General features: G+C 40.9%; 1 protein-coding gene across 1 annotated transcript; it reads right to left on the bottom strand.

Annotated features, from left to right (window-relative positions):
• Positions 1 to 1,814: 1,814 nt before the first annotated feature.
• Positions 1,815 to 4,041, bottom strand: LOC141800666 (homeobox protein MSH-C-like). The gene is made up of 2 exons (XM_074683361.1): positions 3,526 to 4,041; positions 1,815 to 3,016 (listed from the first exon to the last, which is right to left on the bottom strand). The coding sequence occupies exons 1-2, from the start codon at positions 3,932 to 3,934 to the stop codon at positions 2,601 to 2,603; spliced, it is 825 nt and encodes a 274-aa protein (XP_074539462.1). The 5' UTR covers positions 3,935 to 4,041; the 3' UTR covers positions 1,815 to 2,600.
• Between the last annotated feature and the right edge of the window lie 13,582 nt (positions 4,042 to 17,623).

Here is a 17,623-nt window from a genome sequence, read left to right as displayed (position 1 = left end):
AAAAAAAAAATAATAATAATAATAAAAAAAAACGTCAATTTTTTATTATTGCTATGACATTTTTTTTCTGAGAAAAAAAACTTAGAACTCCACGGAAGAGGATTGGGGCCATTGAAAAAATAGTCATTTTTTTATTATTTCAATTTTTGTCTGAGAAAAAAAGTCAAAATTCTACAGAAGAAAATAATTAATACATTGTACATTTTTTTATAACTATTTTTTCTGAAAATAATAATAAAAAAAAAACTCAGAATGCCATGGAAGAGGATTAGGGCCATTGAAAATAATACGTCAACTTTTTTTTATCATTTCAATTTTTGTCTTAGAAAAAAAGTCACAATTCTACAGTTGAAAAAAATAAATATATTGCCAATTTTTTACAACAATTTTTTCTGGAAAACAAAACAAACAAACAAAAAAACTCAGAATTCCACGAAAGAGGATTAGGGCCATTGAAAAAAAATATGTCAATTTTTTTATAATTTCAATTTTTGTCTGAGAAAAAAGTCACAATTCTACAGTTGAAAAAAATAAATACACTGCTAATTTTTTCAGAACTATTTTTTCAGAAAAAAAAAATGAATTAGACAAAAAAAAGTCAAATTCAGACTTTAATCTCAGAATTCTGCCTTTTTTCTCAGAAAGAATAGTAATTAAAATAATAATGGAAGTATGTTTTTTTCCCCCAGTGGCCTTAATCCTCTACAGCATCCACTTGAGATCTTGGATATGTTAAAGAGAAGGGTGACAAGAAGAGAATGGCACTGTGAGACTGTAAGGTTTAAATACCCAGGTAGAAAATGTCAACACAACCACCAACTTTCCACCTTTAAACAGAGTTTAAACACTGACTTGCATTTTCAAACCTGTGGATAACTTTTTATACCATTTTCATGATTTAGAAAATACACCTACCCTGTCTAGAAATTATGTGCAGCTCTAGATTAAATGTATCGAGCTGAGTGTTTATAGATTTTAAAGTCACAGGTGTGGACACTCACCCCTAACAGACATTTCAGCGTGTGTGAAAGCTGCTTATAAGGGCATTTTGGTGATTTCAGTTATCAATATGACTTAAAAAGGGAATGCAACGTTTTGTTGTGATAAAGGCTTCACCTGAACACAATCTCTAAATGAAAGAAAAGTGATCTGCTTAATCATTTTTTTTTTTAAATGGCCTATATTTCTTAACTTCTGCAAGGGGCTGCAAACTTAAAGCTATATATATATATTTAAGAATAACCTGCGAAAAATGTGAAAGCTAACACATTACGTTACCATGCTTTTGGAATTAGTTGCACCATTGTAAGTCATTATATCCACCCAGCAAACCAGCAAACTTTTTTTTTTTCATTATTATTATTATTTTTTTACTGTGAAACACGTCCAAAAGAAATTATATAGCTGGACTGAAGGTTTTTTTTTTTTTTTTTTTTTTTTAGATGATCTATTTACAATATTTTCTTGGAGAACATGTTCAACTGCATTTGGGAAAATATAATGTAACTAGAAACTAAAAATAGAAACGTGTTCAAAACGAGAATCCAGTTTATTTTAACTGGATCGAAATATTTTTTCTCCAAGACAATTTTCAAAGATAGGGCAAAAAATACTTTGAAAGTAAGACTAAAAATCTAAAAACAAGTGATAAAAAAAATCATTCAATATTCAAGCTTGTTACAAAAATAGTGCGAATGATTTTGGAATAACTAGATTGTTTTAAAATACAATGTCACAAAAGATTTTTTTAAAAACTGCGGAAGTAAAATCAAACAAGTTGTTAAAATAAATCACCCATCGAGATCCTTCCATGTGTATAATTTTTATTTTCTAACATCATTTTGTTTTTACATGTAAGTAAACATTTACAGGGATGTATGTACACAGTACAGATACAAAGATATTCAATAAATACCATTTTTCCTGCTGCGCGTCACTGCAGCTCTTCACCAACAACAGTTTATTTACATTTACAGCAAAAACCCTCCGAAAACATCTTCCCTTCTCAAAGGCCACGCTGTGAGAGCAAGAAGTAAGAATACAGGCTGTTTGAAATCTAGAATATGATTCCGCTTCATGTTAAAAAAGTACAGAAAGTGTGACAGGAGCTGCTGAGAGGACGAGCAGTCAATGCTGGAGGAGCAGAAATACTTCAAGTAATTCTTTAAGGCACTGACTTTAAGTACTTTAGTGTTGTTTCTGAATTAGAAGACCTTTAGCGTCAGGTTTGGACGCATAAGAAGTGTCCAGCGCGGCGGACGGGCTGCTCAGAGATATTTAAGGCATGTCGTTTCGAGGCCTGACATTTAGTTTTGGAGTCCTGCCTGAAAACCGAGTCCACAATCCACAAACCTGGACTCCGATTGAAATGTGGGAGAGCAAGTGATCCCACTCTGGCCAATTACGCGCACAATTATGTATCAAAAATGCTTCCCAGATTTTTTCTATTCCTCCCTGGAGGTTGGAGAAAATACCTGATCTCCAAAGTGAAATTATAAAATGTTTTCAGAGAAGTGGACAACTCAGCTTTCTCGTTTCTAAGTGTATTGCAACCACGACAGGTGACTTTCCCCCTCTTTAACCTCCCCAAACAAACAACACTAGGACAGATAGTACATCCCATAAGTGACGGGTCCACTGAACAGTCCTGGCACCGGCAGGCTGGGCCTCGGGAAGCCGTTAGAAGGGCCCCATGATGCCGGGGAGCCCATGTGCGCACCGAGGGGGAAAGGCAGCGCGAAGGCAGGGAGGACAGGCTTCGAGGCCAGTTTGTACTTCTCCAGCTCGGCCTCCTGGAGTCTCTTGGCTTTGGCCCTCCTGTTCTGAAACCAGATTTTGACCTGAGTCTCCGTCAGGTTGAGAGAGTTGGAGAACTCGGCTCTCTCGGCGATGGAGAGGTACTGCTTCTGGCGGAACTTGCGCTCCAGCGCGAGCAGCTGAGAGGTAGTGAAGGGTGTGCGAGGTTTCCTGTTGTTTTTGTGTTTCCTTAGAGTACACTGAGTTGGACTGGAGCTCCCTGTTGAGAAAAAACGGGACAAAAATATTAAAATTCAGAATCTTATCTTATTTCTCTCTGTTGAAATGATCTCATTACTGGACATGCGCTGGCAGAAAATACGATCAAAATCCTAATGAGTCTTTTATTTTTCACATTTTTGAGAAATAAAAATATCTTGAATCAAAAAGTTTTTTTATTCAGTCAAGCAAACATTCTTCCAAAGTTAAGAGGCCTGAAGTTTTTTTTTTCTTCCTCATTCGTCGAGACACTTTTGTCTCATTTCTCAGACAAACGAAAATAAATTAAATGTAACTTTAACAAAATATGATCTAAAAATCCCAAACAAACAATTCTGCCATCGCTTCAGTGGCTCGGACAAAACTTTACGCACGCACGATGGGACGATTTAAAGTTTTATAACTGCCTCCCTGTGTTTCCTTGTGTTGTGTGCTGTCTTGGATATGACTGTTAAATGTAGTGCGCGCATGTTTCAGAGTTTCAAAGAGTGTGAACTCCTCCTGACTTACGCGGCGGAGTGGTGAAGGAGTTCGTCTGGAACCAGGTGCCCTGATCCTTCTCACAGAACTGCGGACTGTCCTCGCTGGAGCTGCTGGAAACCCCCTGCGAGCTCTCCGCGGACACCTTCCTCTCCGCGTAAAGAGTCCTTGGAGAGAACTGTGCGCCCTGGCCGGCCGCGGGCTTCGGCAGGACTTGAGCTAAGTCTGAGGGGGAGTAGGAAGTCCGACAGGTGGTCTTCTTGGAAATGAGGGACTCCACGCTGAACGGGAGGCTGCTCCGTTTGTATCCTTTCTCAGTGGTCATGTCTTTGGGCTCCTCTCCTTCCGTGTCCGTCTCCTCCTTCGGATGAAGCTGTTTGGCGTCCTGGGACGGTGATCCCTGCGCAGGATTCATCATGACGCAGGGCGATGGGGCCATGCACCTCCGTGTGGCCCGTTCAGAGGAGGGAGGAGGTGTAGCTGCAGTGTCCAATACGCGTCTCAGCGCTCAGAGAGGTGCCCAGGAGCTTTTACGCGCTGTACGGGGTCGTCTATACAAGGACAGGGGCTGGTCCCACATCCCGGTCCCACCAATCAGCGCGGCAAACCGGCCTCGTGACGTCTCGGAGTGCGGTTCTGATTGGCCTGCTGCCTCCAAAGGGAACATCAAGAGGCCTTTGAAAGGAAGGAGAAGTTAATCATACAGACCCCATGCGGCGCGGGGCCATTGATGGCCCTCACAAAGTAGCTTAGAGCAATTTTAGCGCAATTAACCAGTGGGGAGGACTCTTCTGGCCATTTACATCCATTAACGGAGCTGCATCGGCACCATTCAGCGAGCTCCTCTCCTCACTGGGAGCAAGAGATGCAAACTTCAAAGTGATGATTTCACTGGAGAGGAACAAAAGCCAAAAATCTGATAGGGAAAATCTGACACGTTGAGCTCCGTGTGCTGCTCATGCGCACTTTGCGCAGAGTAAAACAAACAATAGAGCCTTAAATGTAAAAACAATGAAGGCCAGAGTGAGAGGAAGTGAGAAAAGGTGCAGTCCGGGGAGAAATTGATTAGGTATGACTGTTGGTCACACAGCGTTACAGCAATTTAAAGGCTGTCAGGAGCTCCTCTCGCCTCACAATGGCCTCAGTTGAGACGCAACAGGCGCTTTCTTTCTGCAGGTCAGACTCTTTAATAAGCCAGACAAGTTGTGTTTTCGAGGCGCCAGGCTCGGCGGGATCAAACAGGAAGATACCTCAGGGAGAAAAGGCGAACGGTTAACTCCACTTAACCAATTGTCCCCCAAATATTTCATAGTCCGCTGCAGGAGCAGAGCGGAGCCGGCGGAGCTGACAGTTAACTCCTTCACGTCTGGTCTGAGAGGCTGCAGGGCCGAGGGGACTCAGGTCCACATCTTTCAGGGACGCGGGGTGAGTGTGTGAAAGGTGGATGGGATCAGCTGTGATGGATCAGGACTTTTTCTCTGTCTGACAAATTCATTCAAATCAGGATGACTTTATCGCAGAATCACTTAAAATCTGACCTTAAACTAAAGAAATTGTAGCCACAGATTACACAAACTCTACCTGATCTGCAAAAATGGTCCCAAAACTGGACTAAAGAGGTTTTTCAGGGTAAATTATGAAAGTCTGGGTCTGGATCAGGGTTGGACAGGTGAAGGAAGCTCAGCTTTCAATCATACTTTAGCACTTTTTAAGGGAAAATATGAAAGAGGAAGTCTGAAGCCCCGTTAACACGACAATGTTTCAACCAAAAACGCTGAAATTCAGAGAAAAAGGGAAGGAAACGCTAGAGTAAGCATGCCAGGCCTGTAGGTGGCGCTAAAACTGTCTTGAGTTACAATCCCTGAAAAAAATACACAAGAACGGCAGCTGCCAATCATCATTAAACGTTACGTTAAACCTCATTTTTAACCTCGTAAAACTAACGAAAACAAAACTTTTCAGAAAAAAGGACTTGAATAAAAAGCATCCAAATGATATCTTGTCGTCAATCAGACGTGAGAAACATTTCTACCAGGTGGATTAATTTTTTAAAGTTTGACCACAGCCCATCTGGAATGACTGGGGAGATGGATTTTTTGACCTATACTGCAGCCAGCCACCAGGGGGAGCAGTTTCTAAGGCCCCATTTACATGACGCCGAAAAACAGTTGATTCCGCAAACATTTCGTTGCGTTTTGGCCTTCCGTTTAGGTGAGACCACGTTGCGTTTTCAGTGAAAACGCAAACTTTTGAAAACGCTCCCCAGAGTGGAAAGATCTGAATCCGCTCCTCCATCCAGCTTCATGTAAACACAGAGCGGAGCGTCTCAGGGTGAAACGCTGACGTCACCGCATGTGCACTCGCAGTTTCAGGTGAAGGCTGTGCGCTCAGCCATATTTCCAGTTGAGCCATTCCAGTCCAGTAGGTGGCGGTAATACGCATTATGGTTGGATTCCCGACCGTCTCACACAACAAAACGGCAGAAAAAGAAAGAACAGAAGAAGAGACTTGTCCTCCTGGAGTCGTATGAACGTGGATCGTTTTCACGCCGTCCTCGTGTAAACGCGGGTGGCTTTTGGAAACGCAAAGGAAGAATCGTTGCGGGAGTCTCCGCCAAGTGTAAACGGGGCCTAAAACTGTTGTCGTATCTGGAATAAAGACTCCGTTTCCCATGAGCACCATCCCCCACTGTTGTAAAGACGTGACTTAGCCAAGGTGTGCACCACTCTTCTTTTTAACTCTGCTTTTCTTTGTACCAGAACTTTTCCCAGGATGCAAAGCGATGAGGAATAAGAATGCGTTTGTCGTTTGAAAGGTGACAGTCAAACTTGGTGAACTCAATTTGTTAAGCGTTCAAAAGGTGAGCAGACTGTTTCGTGTTCCTCACAGCTCGGTGCTCTGGCCTCCTTTTTGTTTTTGTCGTTTCCCGCAGAGACAAACACAGATCACTCCTCTTACAGCCAGACCAGGAGTCTGCGACTTTTTCTTTCACAAGAGCCATTTTCCCTCAGCTCACCAGGATTAAAGTCATCCTGGAGCCAGAAAATCTACTTTATCTTCACAGTAAAGACAAAAAGTGGATAAAAGTAAAGCTTTATTTAGTTATAGTCATAGTTTTATTTTAAATAAATTTTCAAATATTTTACAAAATTGAAAAATGTATAATGTCATATATTTCATAAATTTGCAAAATTAAAAAAAATAAAATACATGATTTTAAGAAAAAAAATTAAAAATATGATTTAAAAAAAAATTAAATAAAAAAAATCTTGAAATTTAAAAAAAATGTCAAAAGTAATTTATTTGCAAAAATTTAAAAAAATGTAATTAAAAAAGTTTTGCAAATTTAAGAAATGTAAAAAAAAGTCCCCCAAATGGTTTAAAGGGAATTTTATCAATTTTCAAAATTTGCAGTAATTCAGATTTTTTTTTAATTTTTAAAAGTTATAAAAAGTTACAAAATCTTTTGAAAATTGTTTTTTTTTTTAAATCAAAAAAAGACAAAAATTTGCAAATTTTTTTGAAAAGAATTGAAAGCTTTATTGACTGATATGTACATTTAGTTCAACAAAATATTAACAAATTGTTTTATTCCATGTCATTTTTTTTTAATCATCAACACCATCTTTAATAAATATATATATTATTAATTTATTAACATTTTTTAAAGCTACAAAGAGCCACTGCAAAGGAGTCAAGGAGCCCCATGAGGCTTTAGAGCCACAGATTGAAGACCCTTGATCTAAACTTTGGCGATAATCTCACTTTATACTGTGATTACGAACAGTGAATTATATAAAAGTGAGACTATTTCAAGATCTCTTAGAAAGTCCTCTCTGAGCTTTAAATTTGTACTGTCCCTTTAAATTAAGGAACTTAAGTCAGTGTCGATCAGGCTGAAGTTGGAGTCATCCTATGACCTGAGTAAATCCTGAAAGTGGGGGCACTCCTCACACTCTGAGGGCCCCTCGTCACCCAGCTGGTTTGGGTTTGAACCCCAGCGACCGCGCGTCCCCTTCCCCTCCGTCTCATCTCCGTGCTGCGTGCCAGAAGAGGATTCAAGGACTCAGGTACACGCAGATAAATCCACACGTACAGTCAACTCCCCTCCCCTGGTGTTCGCTTCGCCGTGTTTACCTCGGGGCCCTCGGCTCCTCCGCCCCACAAGACATTTCTGTAACAGCATGCAGGCGAGTGAACTGTGTCAGAAGGTGTTAGTGAGTCTGAAAGCAGATCTGTCCTTCAAGGCCAGGAGAGCTTGTTCCCCTCAGAAATGAAAACTTCTCCTTTTTTTTTTCCACGTGTACGCACGGGGGCCACTTTCAGTGCTCTCATGCTTCGTTGAACCCACTTAACCAGGCCGTAAAGAGCGAGGGCGAAAACAGCTTTATGTGCTCGTAACAGACGCTGATCCAGGTCCAGGTGAGGTGTTGGTGTGACAAACAAACACGTCGTTTTAGAGGATGTGTTCAGGTTTTGAGGGGCACATCTCCTCGGTGGATTGACTGGCATCGAGCTCCAGCCGCTTTGAGTTTTGCTCATCGCCCTGGAAAAAATGTCTTGACCTTTCATTTAGCTTAACAAGTTGATCCGCTCCACATCAAACAGGCTTCGATCCTGCACTTAAACGCTAGCTTGGCGTTTCTCTGCCAAAGCCACTTCCTCTTGTGGCATCAGAGCGCCCTGTGTTTGCACGCCGGGTAATGAGGGAAATATTTCTGCAGCGAGCAAATTGCCTCCATCGTCGGCTTAATCTGGAGATTTCTCCAGATTTTCTCTGTCCGTCTCTCAGCAGCAGATGTTTTCAGATGTTTTCGTGCAGAGGGATCCTCCAGAGCTCGGCTGCCAGCGCAGATTGTTAAAGGAGTAAAACCACAAGAGGTGACAATGCAATTGGTAATTTCTGTCTGGCTCCGCCGTCGGCCATAGAAATCCACATTCTTGAGGAAAGTCTCGAGACAATGTGAGTGGGCGGCTTGGGTTTGAGGACTTGGGACGAGGAACTTTGTGCGGCTGCTCGGCGGTCTCATTCGCAAACCCAAGAATGTCACCACAATCTGATTCGCTCCCAGCAGCCCCGGAGCCGGGACGCAGAGCGGAGGCTGAAGGCAGCAGTTCAGTTTTCTCCTCTCTCTGCACGGCCGAGCCAAAACCAGAGGCTGCTGAATAAAGTGTAGTGATTTGGAGAATGCCATACAAAATGTATCAGCTCCTTATTCACCCTGAGGGAAAGAGAAATGTGACTGTGAAGGTTTCTCTCTTGAAAGGCTGAATTCAATCAAAAACAACAAAAACAACAAAATCAAACCCAGTGGATCCCAAAGTCAGGGTTACAAAATGTCGTCCACCATCAAAAAATGCCTACATTTGCATATTTCATTCTATTTTTGTGAAACTATTTAAGAAATTGAGGCTAAATTTGATTTTAAAAAGCATGAAAACAAAAACTTTTAAAGTGTTTTCTCTGTCAAAGACCTCGGTGTCAGTGGAGGTAGATTCATTTAGGAAAAGCATCGACATGTGACCTTAGATAGTCTAAATCAGTGGTTACCAACCCTTTCCAACTCAGGGCTCGTTTCTAAGTTCCTAAATTTTTTCCCAACCCTATAAAGGGAAAACAAAGGGGAAAATAAATAAATAAATAATGGGGAAAAAAGTGTAAACATGTTAAATATCCTTTTAAACATGTTGAGTTTTAACATTTAAAACAGAAAAGAATACAGAACGATGTTCCCAAAAACACAAAGTTCAGACTGTTTTGGAAACAGTTTGAGGGCCCATTTGCGATACCTTCGCGGCCAACCAGGGGGCCGTGAACCACAGGTTGGGAAACACTGTATTTTTCAACCTTTTTTAGTCTGATTTTGGATTAGACATTCAGTCCAAAAGTTTAATCCAAGTATTCTCACAGTAGAAGGTCTCTGGTTTACAGCTCTTCGTTTTTTTTATTGGGGATATGAGACCTGGAAGTTTGGGAACCTCTGCTCTGAGAAACTGTGTATGTTCAGTAAAAACCGACCAAACTTTAAGCAAAGCAAAGCTTTTCTCATTTCTTCTTTCTGACGATGAAAATCCTGATCTTCAGCCACCGTAAAACTGGAATCTCAGCGAGTGTTTGGGTCGTAGTTTGGGAAATTGTCTTGATGAGGAAGAGGATAAAATCAAATGTGAAATGTGAGCGATGGAGTCCAGGCTTATTGCTCAGAAACGTATGAAGAGGTGAGTCCTGTACCTTAAAAAAGACTGAGAGTCTGATCCTAAAATCAACAGGTTACCAATGAAAAGATGACAAAGTTGGGGCGTTTTTAAATTCTTCTCAGCAAAAAACTGAAATCAATCTGATCTAATGAAGTTTTTTGTCTCATTTCAAGTTATTAAAAGATAAAAATGAGTTCTTGTAACAAGTAACAAATATCTGCACGGAGGGTTGGATGTAAGTTGCTCGTAGCACATTCACCAGATACAAGCAATTCAGACCTAATTTTGTCTTTAAATATCTTTAAATAAGACATGTTTCTGGATTTGTCAGTTGAACGTGCCTCATATCACGTTAAATCAGACCATTTTTAGATTTAAAATAAAAAAAAGGACACTTGGCCTGAAAGTGGTCAAATAACTGAAATCAAACCAGTGTTTTTGTTTTATGTAAAGTAAAAAGTTGTCTTATTAGACTTGATATAAGCAACATTTACCCAACAAGTCAAAGAAAAATGTCTTATTTGAAGACACTAAATCTAAAAAGTGAAGCCTGAGTATAGGGGAAGAGGATTACATCCAAGAGGATCATGGGAAAAAAGCTAGAAGCCATGTTTTCCTATATTTCCTCACTTCAAGCAATGGAAACCTGATCTTTTTTGTTTTTTGTTTTTTTTTCACTGCAAAAACTGAAATCTAAGCAGTCCTTGATGTTCAGATTTTAGTATAAATGTCCTTTTTAGACTTGAAGTGAGCCACATTCAACTGATCAGTCACAGAAAAATGTCTGATTTCAAGATAATTAAAGGCAAAAATGACGCCTGAATTGCTATAAAGACAAAAAAATACACAGAGGAATGAAAAATTTTGCTTTTTTCTTCAATTTTACTCTTAATCTTAATTTTACTCTTCAGTAAACCAGGCATCATTTTTGTCTAATGATATCTTAAAACAGATCAGCTCTAATCAGATATTTGTAGCAGTAAATACAGACATACATACAAATAAAGAAAAACACAAAAACTTGCTCACATTTCAGTTTTTGCAGTTGGAGATCAGGGTTTTTATTCTTAGCATGAGGAAATGCAAAAAAAGTGACTTTTATTTGTACATTTTATAATAAAAATGCATCACCTCTTCAAAAACAGCTTTTAATTTTTTCTATATTTTTGGAATTTTTTAATTTCATTTTTTTGACATTTTTGCAAAAAAAAAAATTGACAAAAAAATACAAATTTTTCAAAGACTTAGCAAATTTTTAGACTTTTTTTTTAAACACCCTTTTTTGCATTTTTTATTTTTATTTTTTAGAAATTTTAACAATTTTTTGGAAATGAAGCAAAGGTTTGAAACTGTTTCAAGGTTGTTGTTGTTTTTTTTGCACATTTCTGACATTTCAGCAAATTTTATGAAATATCAAATTTAGCACATTTTTTAAATTCTTTTTTTTTTTGAATTTCTTAAATTTTTATTTTTTTTAAATCTCCAAAATTTAATGAATTATTGCAAAAATTGATCAAATTTACGACTTAAAAAATTTCTCTTTTTTTCTAATTTAAATCAAATTTAATAAAAAATAAAAAACACAAAAAAAAGTAATTGTTTAGATAATTTTTCACTAGATTATGCACTTTTTTGTCTTTATTGTGAAGTTAAGATTTTGTGTCTCCTGAATGACTTTAATCCAGGTGAGCTGAGGGAAAATGGCTCCTTCAAAGGTAATGGTTGCAAACCCCTGATCTAGACTTTTTAGGTGTTAGGTCTAATGACAGAGACAAAGACTTCCTTATGTTGTATTTTTTACAGTGTAAATGTAGGTTTGTCTCGTTGTCTTCTTTGTTTAAACCTTTACGTTGTTGATGAGACGCTGAAAGCTTGCTGAACGTGTAGATTTAAAGATTTCACTCCCTGTCTTTGAGTCATAACGTTATTGCAGGCACCAGAGGTCAGAACAAATGTGAGTGTTTGAATTTCCTGAGATTACAATTTCAAAGTCCTCCCCGTGAGAAGAGGAACAAAGGAGAGGGTGGGAAGTTAAGAAAGCAGCCTCTCTTTCAAACAAACAAGCATGGCTGGCTCCTGAATGGGGCCGCTATCGAGCAGCCGGATTGGTTCTCAGAAGACCGAGAGCGGCGACTGAGTGTGTGTGTGTGTAAATCCTCCTCCTCCTCCTCTTCCTCCTCGTCGTCTTCATCCCTGACTCCAACCGGTGGAGTAAACACGAACAACCTGAGCGAGAGCTGTGCTGCGGGAACGCTGAGGGAGGCTGCGAGGCCTGTCCTCCTCTCCGTCCTGTTGCTTAATGAGCCTGATCACACAATGGCGGTGAAGGTAGCCCTGCAGGCGGGGTGGAAATGAGCGGGCTGAGGAAGCCTCCGGGGCTGAGTCTTGCTGAGATGTGGCGCGGGGAGGAAAATCCCGTTAGGGCGCTGTGTGTGTGTGTGTGTGTGTGTGTGAAGGAATCGCGGTGAGTTTGCTCCACTTGTTGCCGCCGAGCCCATCTCCCTGCTGATGATGTGTGAGATTTATTGAGCCGTGTGTTTGGCCTCCGCGCTGAGAGATGTCGGTTGTTTGTCACATTTTAAAACCGCTCGGTTTCACACAATAGCTGCTCCACGCCGCGTCTGCAATCATCATTCAATTTAATTTTCTTTTCTTCTTTCTTCTTCGGCTGCTTCTGGGTTTCTCCCACATTGCATATGTCCTCTCACGAGCTCTGCGTGCTCTTTTGACCGCTCCGCTCGGCATCTGCTGCCCGTAGCCGGCCTATATCTGCATTCTAATGCACATATCCTGCTGGGATGTTAACTTTAGGCCCTCGGTAATTGATGGCTTCCACACTTCAGCTCCGTGCCCCCCTTTCCCCTGCCGATTGTTGGTATATCTCTGTGGTTTGGGGGTCTTTCAGCCAGCCATTGTTCTTTTATGGAGGAATTATAATAGACTGAAGGAGGGGGAGAAAGGCAGGGGAGAGGAGGGGGTGAGGAGAGTTGATATTTAGTGAACTCTGAAGGGGGAGTCTTCATTCTCATTCTGCAAGTTTGGCACATGCCTTCTGTTACTAAGTGGCAGTGCATTGAAAGAGCGCCGAGCATTTCCCATTCTGCAGCTCTGCTAGGTGCCGAGACTTACAACCCTGGCAGCTGTTGGGCCGTCTATGCAGCTATAGACTCCTCTCCACAGGTGAGCTCCCCTGCCGAACTCCCCGTCTCCACCGCGCTCAATAGATCCTTTTTCCAGGCTTTTATCAGGCTGACTTCACAGAGCCACAATTCATGGGGCTCGCCGTCGCAGTTAATGTTGTTTATCCCGCTGCACACGCAGTCTGCTGATTTACGTCCGCAGTGATTACAAGATACAAACAAATAAACAAACAAACAGAGACACAAACTGTGGCAGGGTTTTATCCGTTGGTTTGGCTCATTTCTTCAGAGAGTTTGGTCCATATTGACATGATAGCATCAACAGTTGCTGCAGATTTGTGGTCTGAACATCCATGATGAGAATCTCCCGTTCCACCACATCCCAAAGGTGCTCTATTGGATTGAGATCTGGGGACTGTGGAGGACATTTGAGTACAGGGAACTCATTGTCATGTTGAAGAAACCAGTCTGAGATGATTCCAGCTTTATGAAATGGAGCGTTATCCTGCTGGAAGTAGCCATCAGAAGATGGGTACACTGTGCTCATAAAGGGATGGACATGGTCAGCAACAATACTCAGGTAGGCTGGGGACTTTTTTTTTTCCTTTTTTCTTCTTTTTTCTTTTTTTTCCTTTTTCTTTCTTTTTTTCTCTTGTTTTCTTTTTTCTCTTTTTTTTTCTTTTTTCTTTTTTTTCTTTTTTCCTTTTTTTTCTTTTCCCCCCTTTCTTTCCCTCTTTCTTTTTTTTCTCTTTTTTTTCTTTTTCTTTTTTTTCTTTTTTTCTTTTTTTTTTTTTTTTCTTTTTTTTTTTTTTCTTTTTTTTCTTTTTTTTCTGTGGACTTTAAACCATGCTCAGTTGGTACTAAGGGGCCCAAAGTGAGCCAAGAAAAATTTCCCCACACCATTACACCAGCTGCAGCAGCAGCAACCGTTGATACAAGGCAGGATGGATCCATGCTTTCATGTTGTTGAGGCCAAATTCTGAGCCTACCATCTGAATGTGGAGCAGAAATCCAGACTCATCAGACCAGGCAACGTTTCTCCAATCTTCTATTGTCCAGTTTTGGTGTTGCTGTGTGAATTGTAGCCTCAGTTTCCTGTTCTTAGCTGACAGGAGGGTCACCCGGTGTGGTCTTCTGCTGCTGTAGCCCATCTGCCTCAAGGTTGGACGTGTTGTGTGTTCAGAGATGCTCTTCTGCAGACCTCGGTTGTAACCAGTGGTTATTTGAGTTACTGTTGCCTTTCTATCAGCTCCAACCAGTCTGTCCATTCTCCTCTGACCTCTGGCATCAACAAGGCATTTTGTCCCACAGAACTGCTGCTCACTGGATATTTTCTCTTTTTGGGACCATTCTCTGTTGTGATGCTCACTTTGAGCTGCAGCAGATCCTCTTGACCATGTCTACATGAATAAATGCTTTGAGCTGCTGCCGTGAGAAAAGTTCATGTTTTCTTGGGTTGTTGCTGTGGCAGGACGTCCAGACCTTGGGTCATCTTTGAGGCTCTCCGTACTTCTCTTGAAGTCTCACTTTTTCACAGTTGATAAAGCTGGAGCATCATCTCCTGATGTAGTAACCATGTTGGCGTGAATGTCCCTCTGAAAATAAACCATGATGAAAATGTTGAAATTTCAGTCCTCCCTTTTATGTTTTAAAGCAGGTTTTGTTACTTTTTGGTCCTTTTATATTTGATAAAATTTTAGTTCATCAGGCAGCAATGGCTCTCAGTGGTATCTGCCAAAGAGTAGCGCTCTAACCCAACAATGGGCTGCACCGCCTCAACTTTCCATGTATTATAGGCTGTAAGAGCAGCAACATTAACCACATTTAAATAAAAGACAAAAATCTACAGTCTTTCCCAAAATCATTCTTTAGTCCTACTGGTAAAACAGGAGCCTGAATGAGTCATAACTTTTCCATCAACAGGCTCAAAGATCACCAAACTTGGCTCATTTTATTCAGACAGGATATCTGTCAATACCAAAACAAGCTTAAAGTGACAACATTTTATGATATTCCTCTTTAAAACCAATGTTTTGGTGTTTTCTTTTAAGAAAAAAATTATGTTTATAAGACCCATGGCGCTGCCCCTGCTCTGTGACGTGGGTAACAATCTGTGGCCAGAATTTTTGAAAATTCAGCAAAACTTGGAGGTTGCATAATTTAGGGTTGATTTCCTTTTTTTTTCTTAAATTTATGAAATCTTGCTAAATTTATTGAAATTTCAAAATTGTTGCAATTTTTTTTTTTTTTTACATTTTTTTATTTATTTATTTATTTCAATTTGCTAATTTTTTGAAATTTCTAAATTATTCCAATTTTTTTATACATTGTTTTTATAATTTTTGCTATTTTTTTAAATTGTAAAATTGTTGCATTTTTATACTTTTTTTTACATTTTTTATTTTGCAAATTTTTGAAACTTCAACATTTTTGAAAAAATCAAACTTTCTGAAATTGTACACATTTTTAAAATTTATAAAATTTATGAAATTACAAATTTCTATGATTTTTTTTTATTTTACAAATTTGCAAATCTAATAATAATAATAAAAAAACTAAGACATCACAAGTATAGTTTTATAAACACAAAAGACTTTTGGTTTGGATAATCATTCACTAGATTTCTACTTTGTTGAGAATTTAATTCACCGTTGTGTTTTAATTGTGAAGATAAAGTCGATTTTTTGGCTCCTGAATGACTTAAATCCAGGTGAGCTGAGGAAAAATGTTTTTTTTTTCCTTTTATTTTTTAAACTAAAGGTTGCAGAAACCTGGGTTAAAGTTTTGAGAATATAATTTCAGTGTCGAGAAATGAGCCAAACCAGCGGAGAAAAACTGTAACGTACACAAACCCAGCAGAGGAAACCTCTGTGTCTGTTTCAAGCTGCATTTCCCAGGTATACTGTTGCACACAGTCGGTTTGTGTTTGTGTTTCGTTCCTGCCAAAGCGGCCGCCGCTTCGCTCCGTGTTCCTCTAAAAGCCACAATTGCTCTGAAAGCTGTCGGCCGCTTTGGTGAACCGCTCTAAATGATGTTGTTGTTCTGGTTTGGGTTGGTTTCAGCACCTTTTTTTCTGGATCCAGTGGCAGATTATTGTGCTGTTTGTTTTCTCCTGCGCTCTCTTCCCTCTTTGTGCGCGGCGATGCGAGCTGTTACACATTACTCCCGAGGTGTGGTGCCTCTTCCCCTCAAAGGCCTCCACTGTTTCCCCCAAACTGCTGCCAAGCTGGGCTATCTTTTCATTTGGTTACTTAAGTGTAATTGCTCCCCTTTGAAGCCTCAGAGAGGCAAATCATTTGCTTTGGCCCCGGGGCAGGAATGGTCACCGAGCCAGCGACCCCCTCCTGGTCCGAGAGCGTCGGAGAGACCGCGAGAGGCCAGCTCCCATACGGAGAAGAAATAATACGGCCAGGGCCGCTCAATTTCACCTCCCTTTTCATCCCATTCTTTGAAAACTTTTTATTAACAACAGCTTTCTCCCTCATACCGGGGCGCCAGGAGAGGGAGGAGAGCAGGAGGAGGAGGAGGAGGAGGAGGTGAGGGGGCTGGGGGGTGGCATGAGAGGATATCAGGAGGGTGAGGGGGGGCTGTCCTTCTCCTCATGTCTGTGGGATTCTCAAACACACACACACACACACATACACACACATACACACACACACACACACACACACACACACACACACACACACACACACACACACACACACACACACACACACACACACATCATCAATAGTGACAGGTCAAGGAGGAATTGAGAAAACAGCCTCCCCCCTTTTCTCCCCCCCACAGTTCACACTGCTAAACAGGGACTCATGTTTCATATGCCACAGGCCTACACACACACACACACACACACACACACACACACACACACACACACACACTGCTCCAGCCTCTTCGCATGTTTCCTCACACACAAAATCTCAACACTGGAAAAAAAATGACGAGAATTCACGTCTTCATCGATGGATTGTGAACATTTTGGGAGAAGAGCCTGAAGAAGAGTTCAGAGGTCCCAGAATGTGAGAAAAATGCAAATCTGATAAAGAAATCCCATTTCTGTTGGATTTTAAAGAAGTGAACCAAACACAGGTGGCCCGTGTTTCCAGGTTGCTCCATGTGGGGAAGATGGCTTCACGAAGGTTCGTTCACAGTCTGGCCCTTACCACACAGACCAGGGCCCTCAGTCATGAAGGACGTCCCCTGCAACATCTCCACAGAGCCAGCCGCCGTTTGACGCCCCTGACCAACCTGAAGCTACATTGGTCCATTGAAGGTCCCCGGATCATGATGGCGCCCCCTCCACTGTGCCGCCTCATCCTGTCATGTTGAAGCCATCAGGACTTTCCCGTTAAGGGAGTCCACCAATCACTGCGATGGCCGATAGGTGTCAGCTGATTTGGGAAAGCAACAACACAGTATAGCTCTAATGCTAACGTAAATTGAGAAATATAAGCTCTTTGAAGGATATCACATAATGACACCCCTACGAAGCTATATTTGAGTACGCTTAAACACCTGGAGCACCGGTCCCAGGGGAGATAAGACCGACTGACTCTGACCACGAAAGACTGACCCATGGTACGGTGAGTAACTGCTCTCAGGAACATGTTTTGAAAACGCTGTAATTTTTCATGTTGACCACAGACGCTACTATTTCAGTTTTGTTTCTCTCTTTGACTTGTTGGTGGGGCTGGACAGAGGCTAAACATCATTTTACTTAGTGGAACACAACAGGAAGTCACACCATGGAGTACCTGGGTCTCAGGATGTTTTGATTAGGC

This window comes from Halichoeres trimaculatus, unplaced genomic scaffold (genome assembly GCF_033239565.1).
Source record: "Halichoeres trimaculatus isolate MK-OKI-2021-1 unplaced genomic scaffold, fHalTri1.1 fHalTri1_scaffold_2, whole genome shotgun sequence".
Lineage (NCBI taxonomy): Eukaryota > Metazoa > Chordata > Actinopteri > Labriformes > Labridae > Halichoeres > Halichoeres trimaculatus.
Note: the sequence above shows the minus strand (reverse complement) of the source record. Positions and strands in the feature narration are given on the sequence as shown.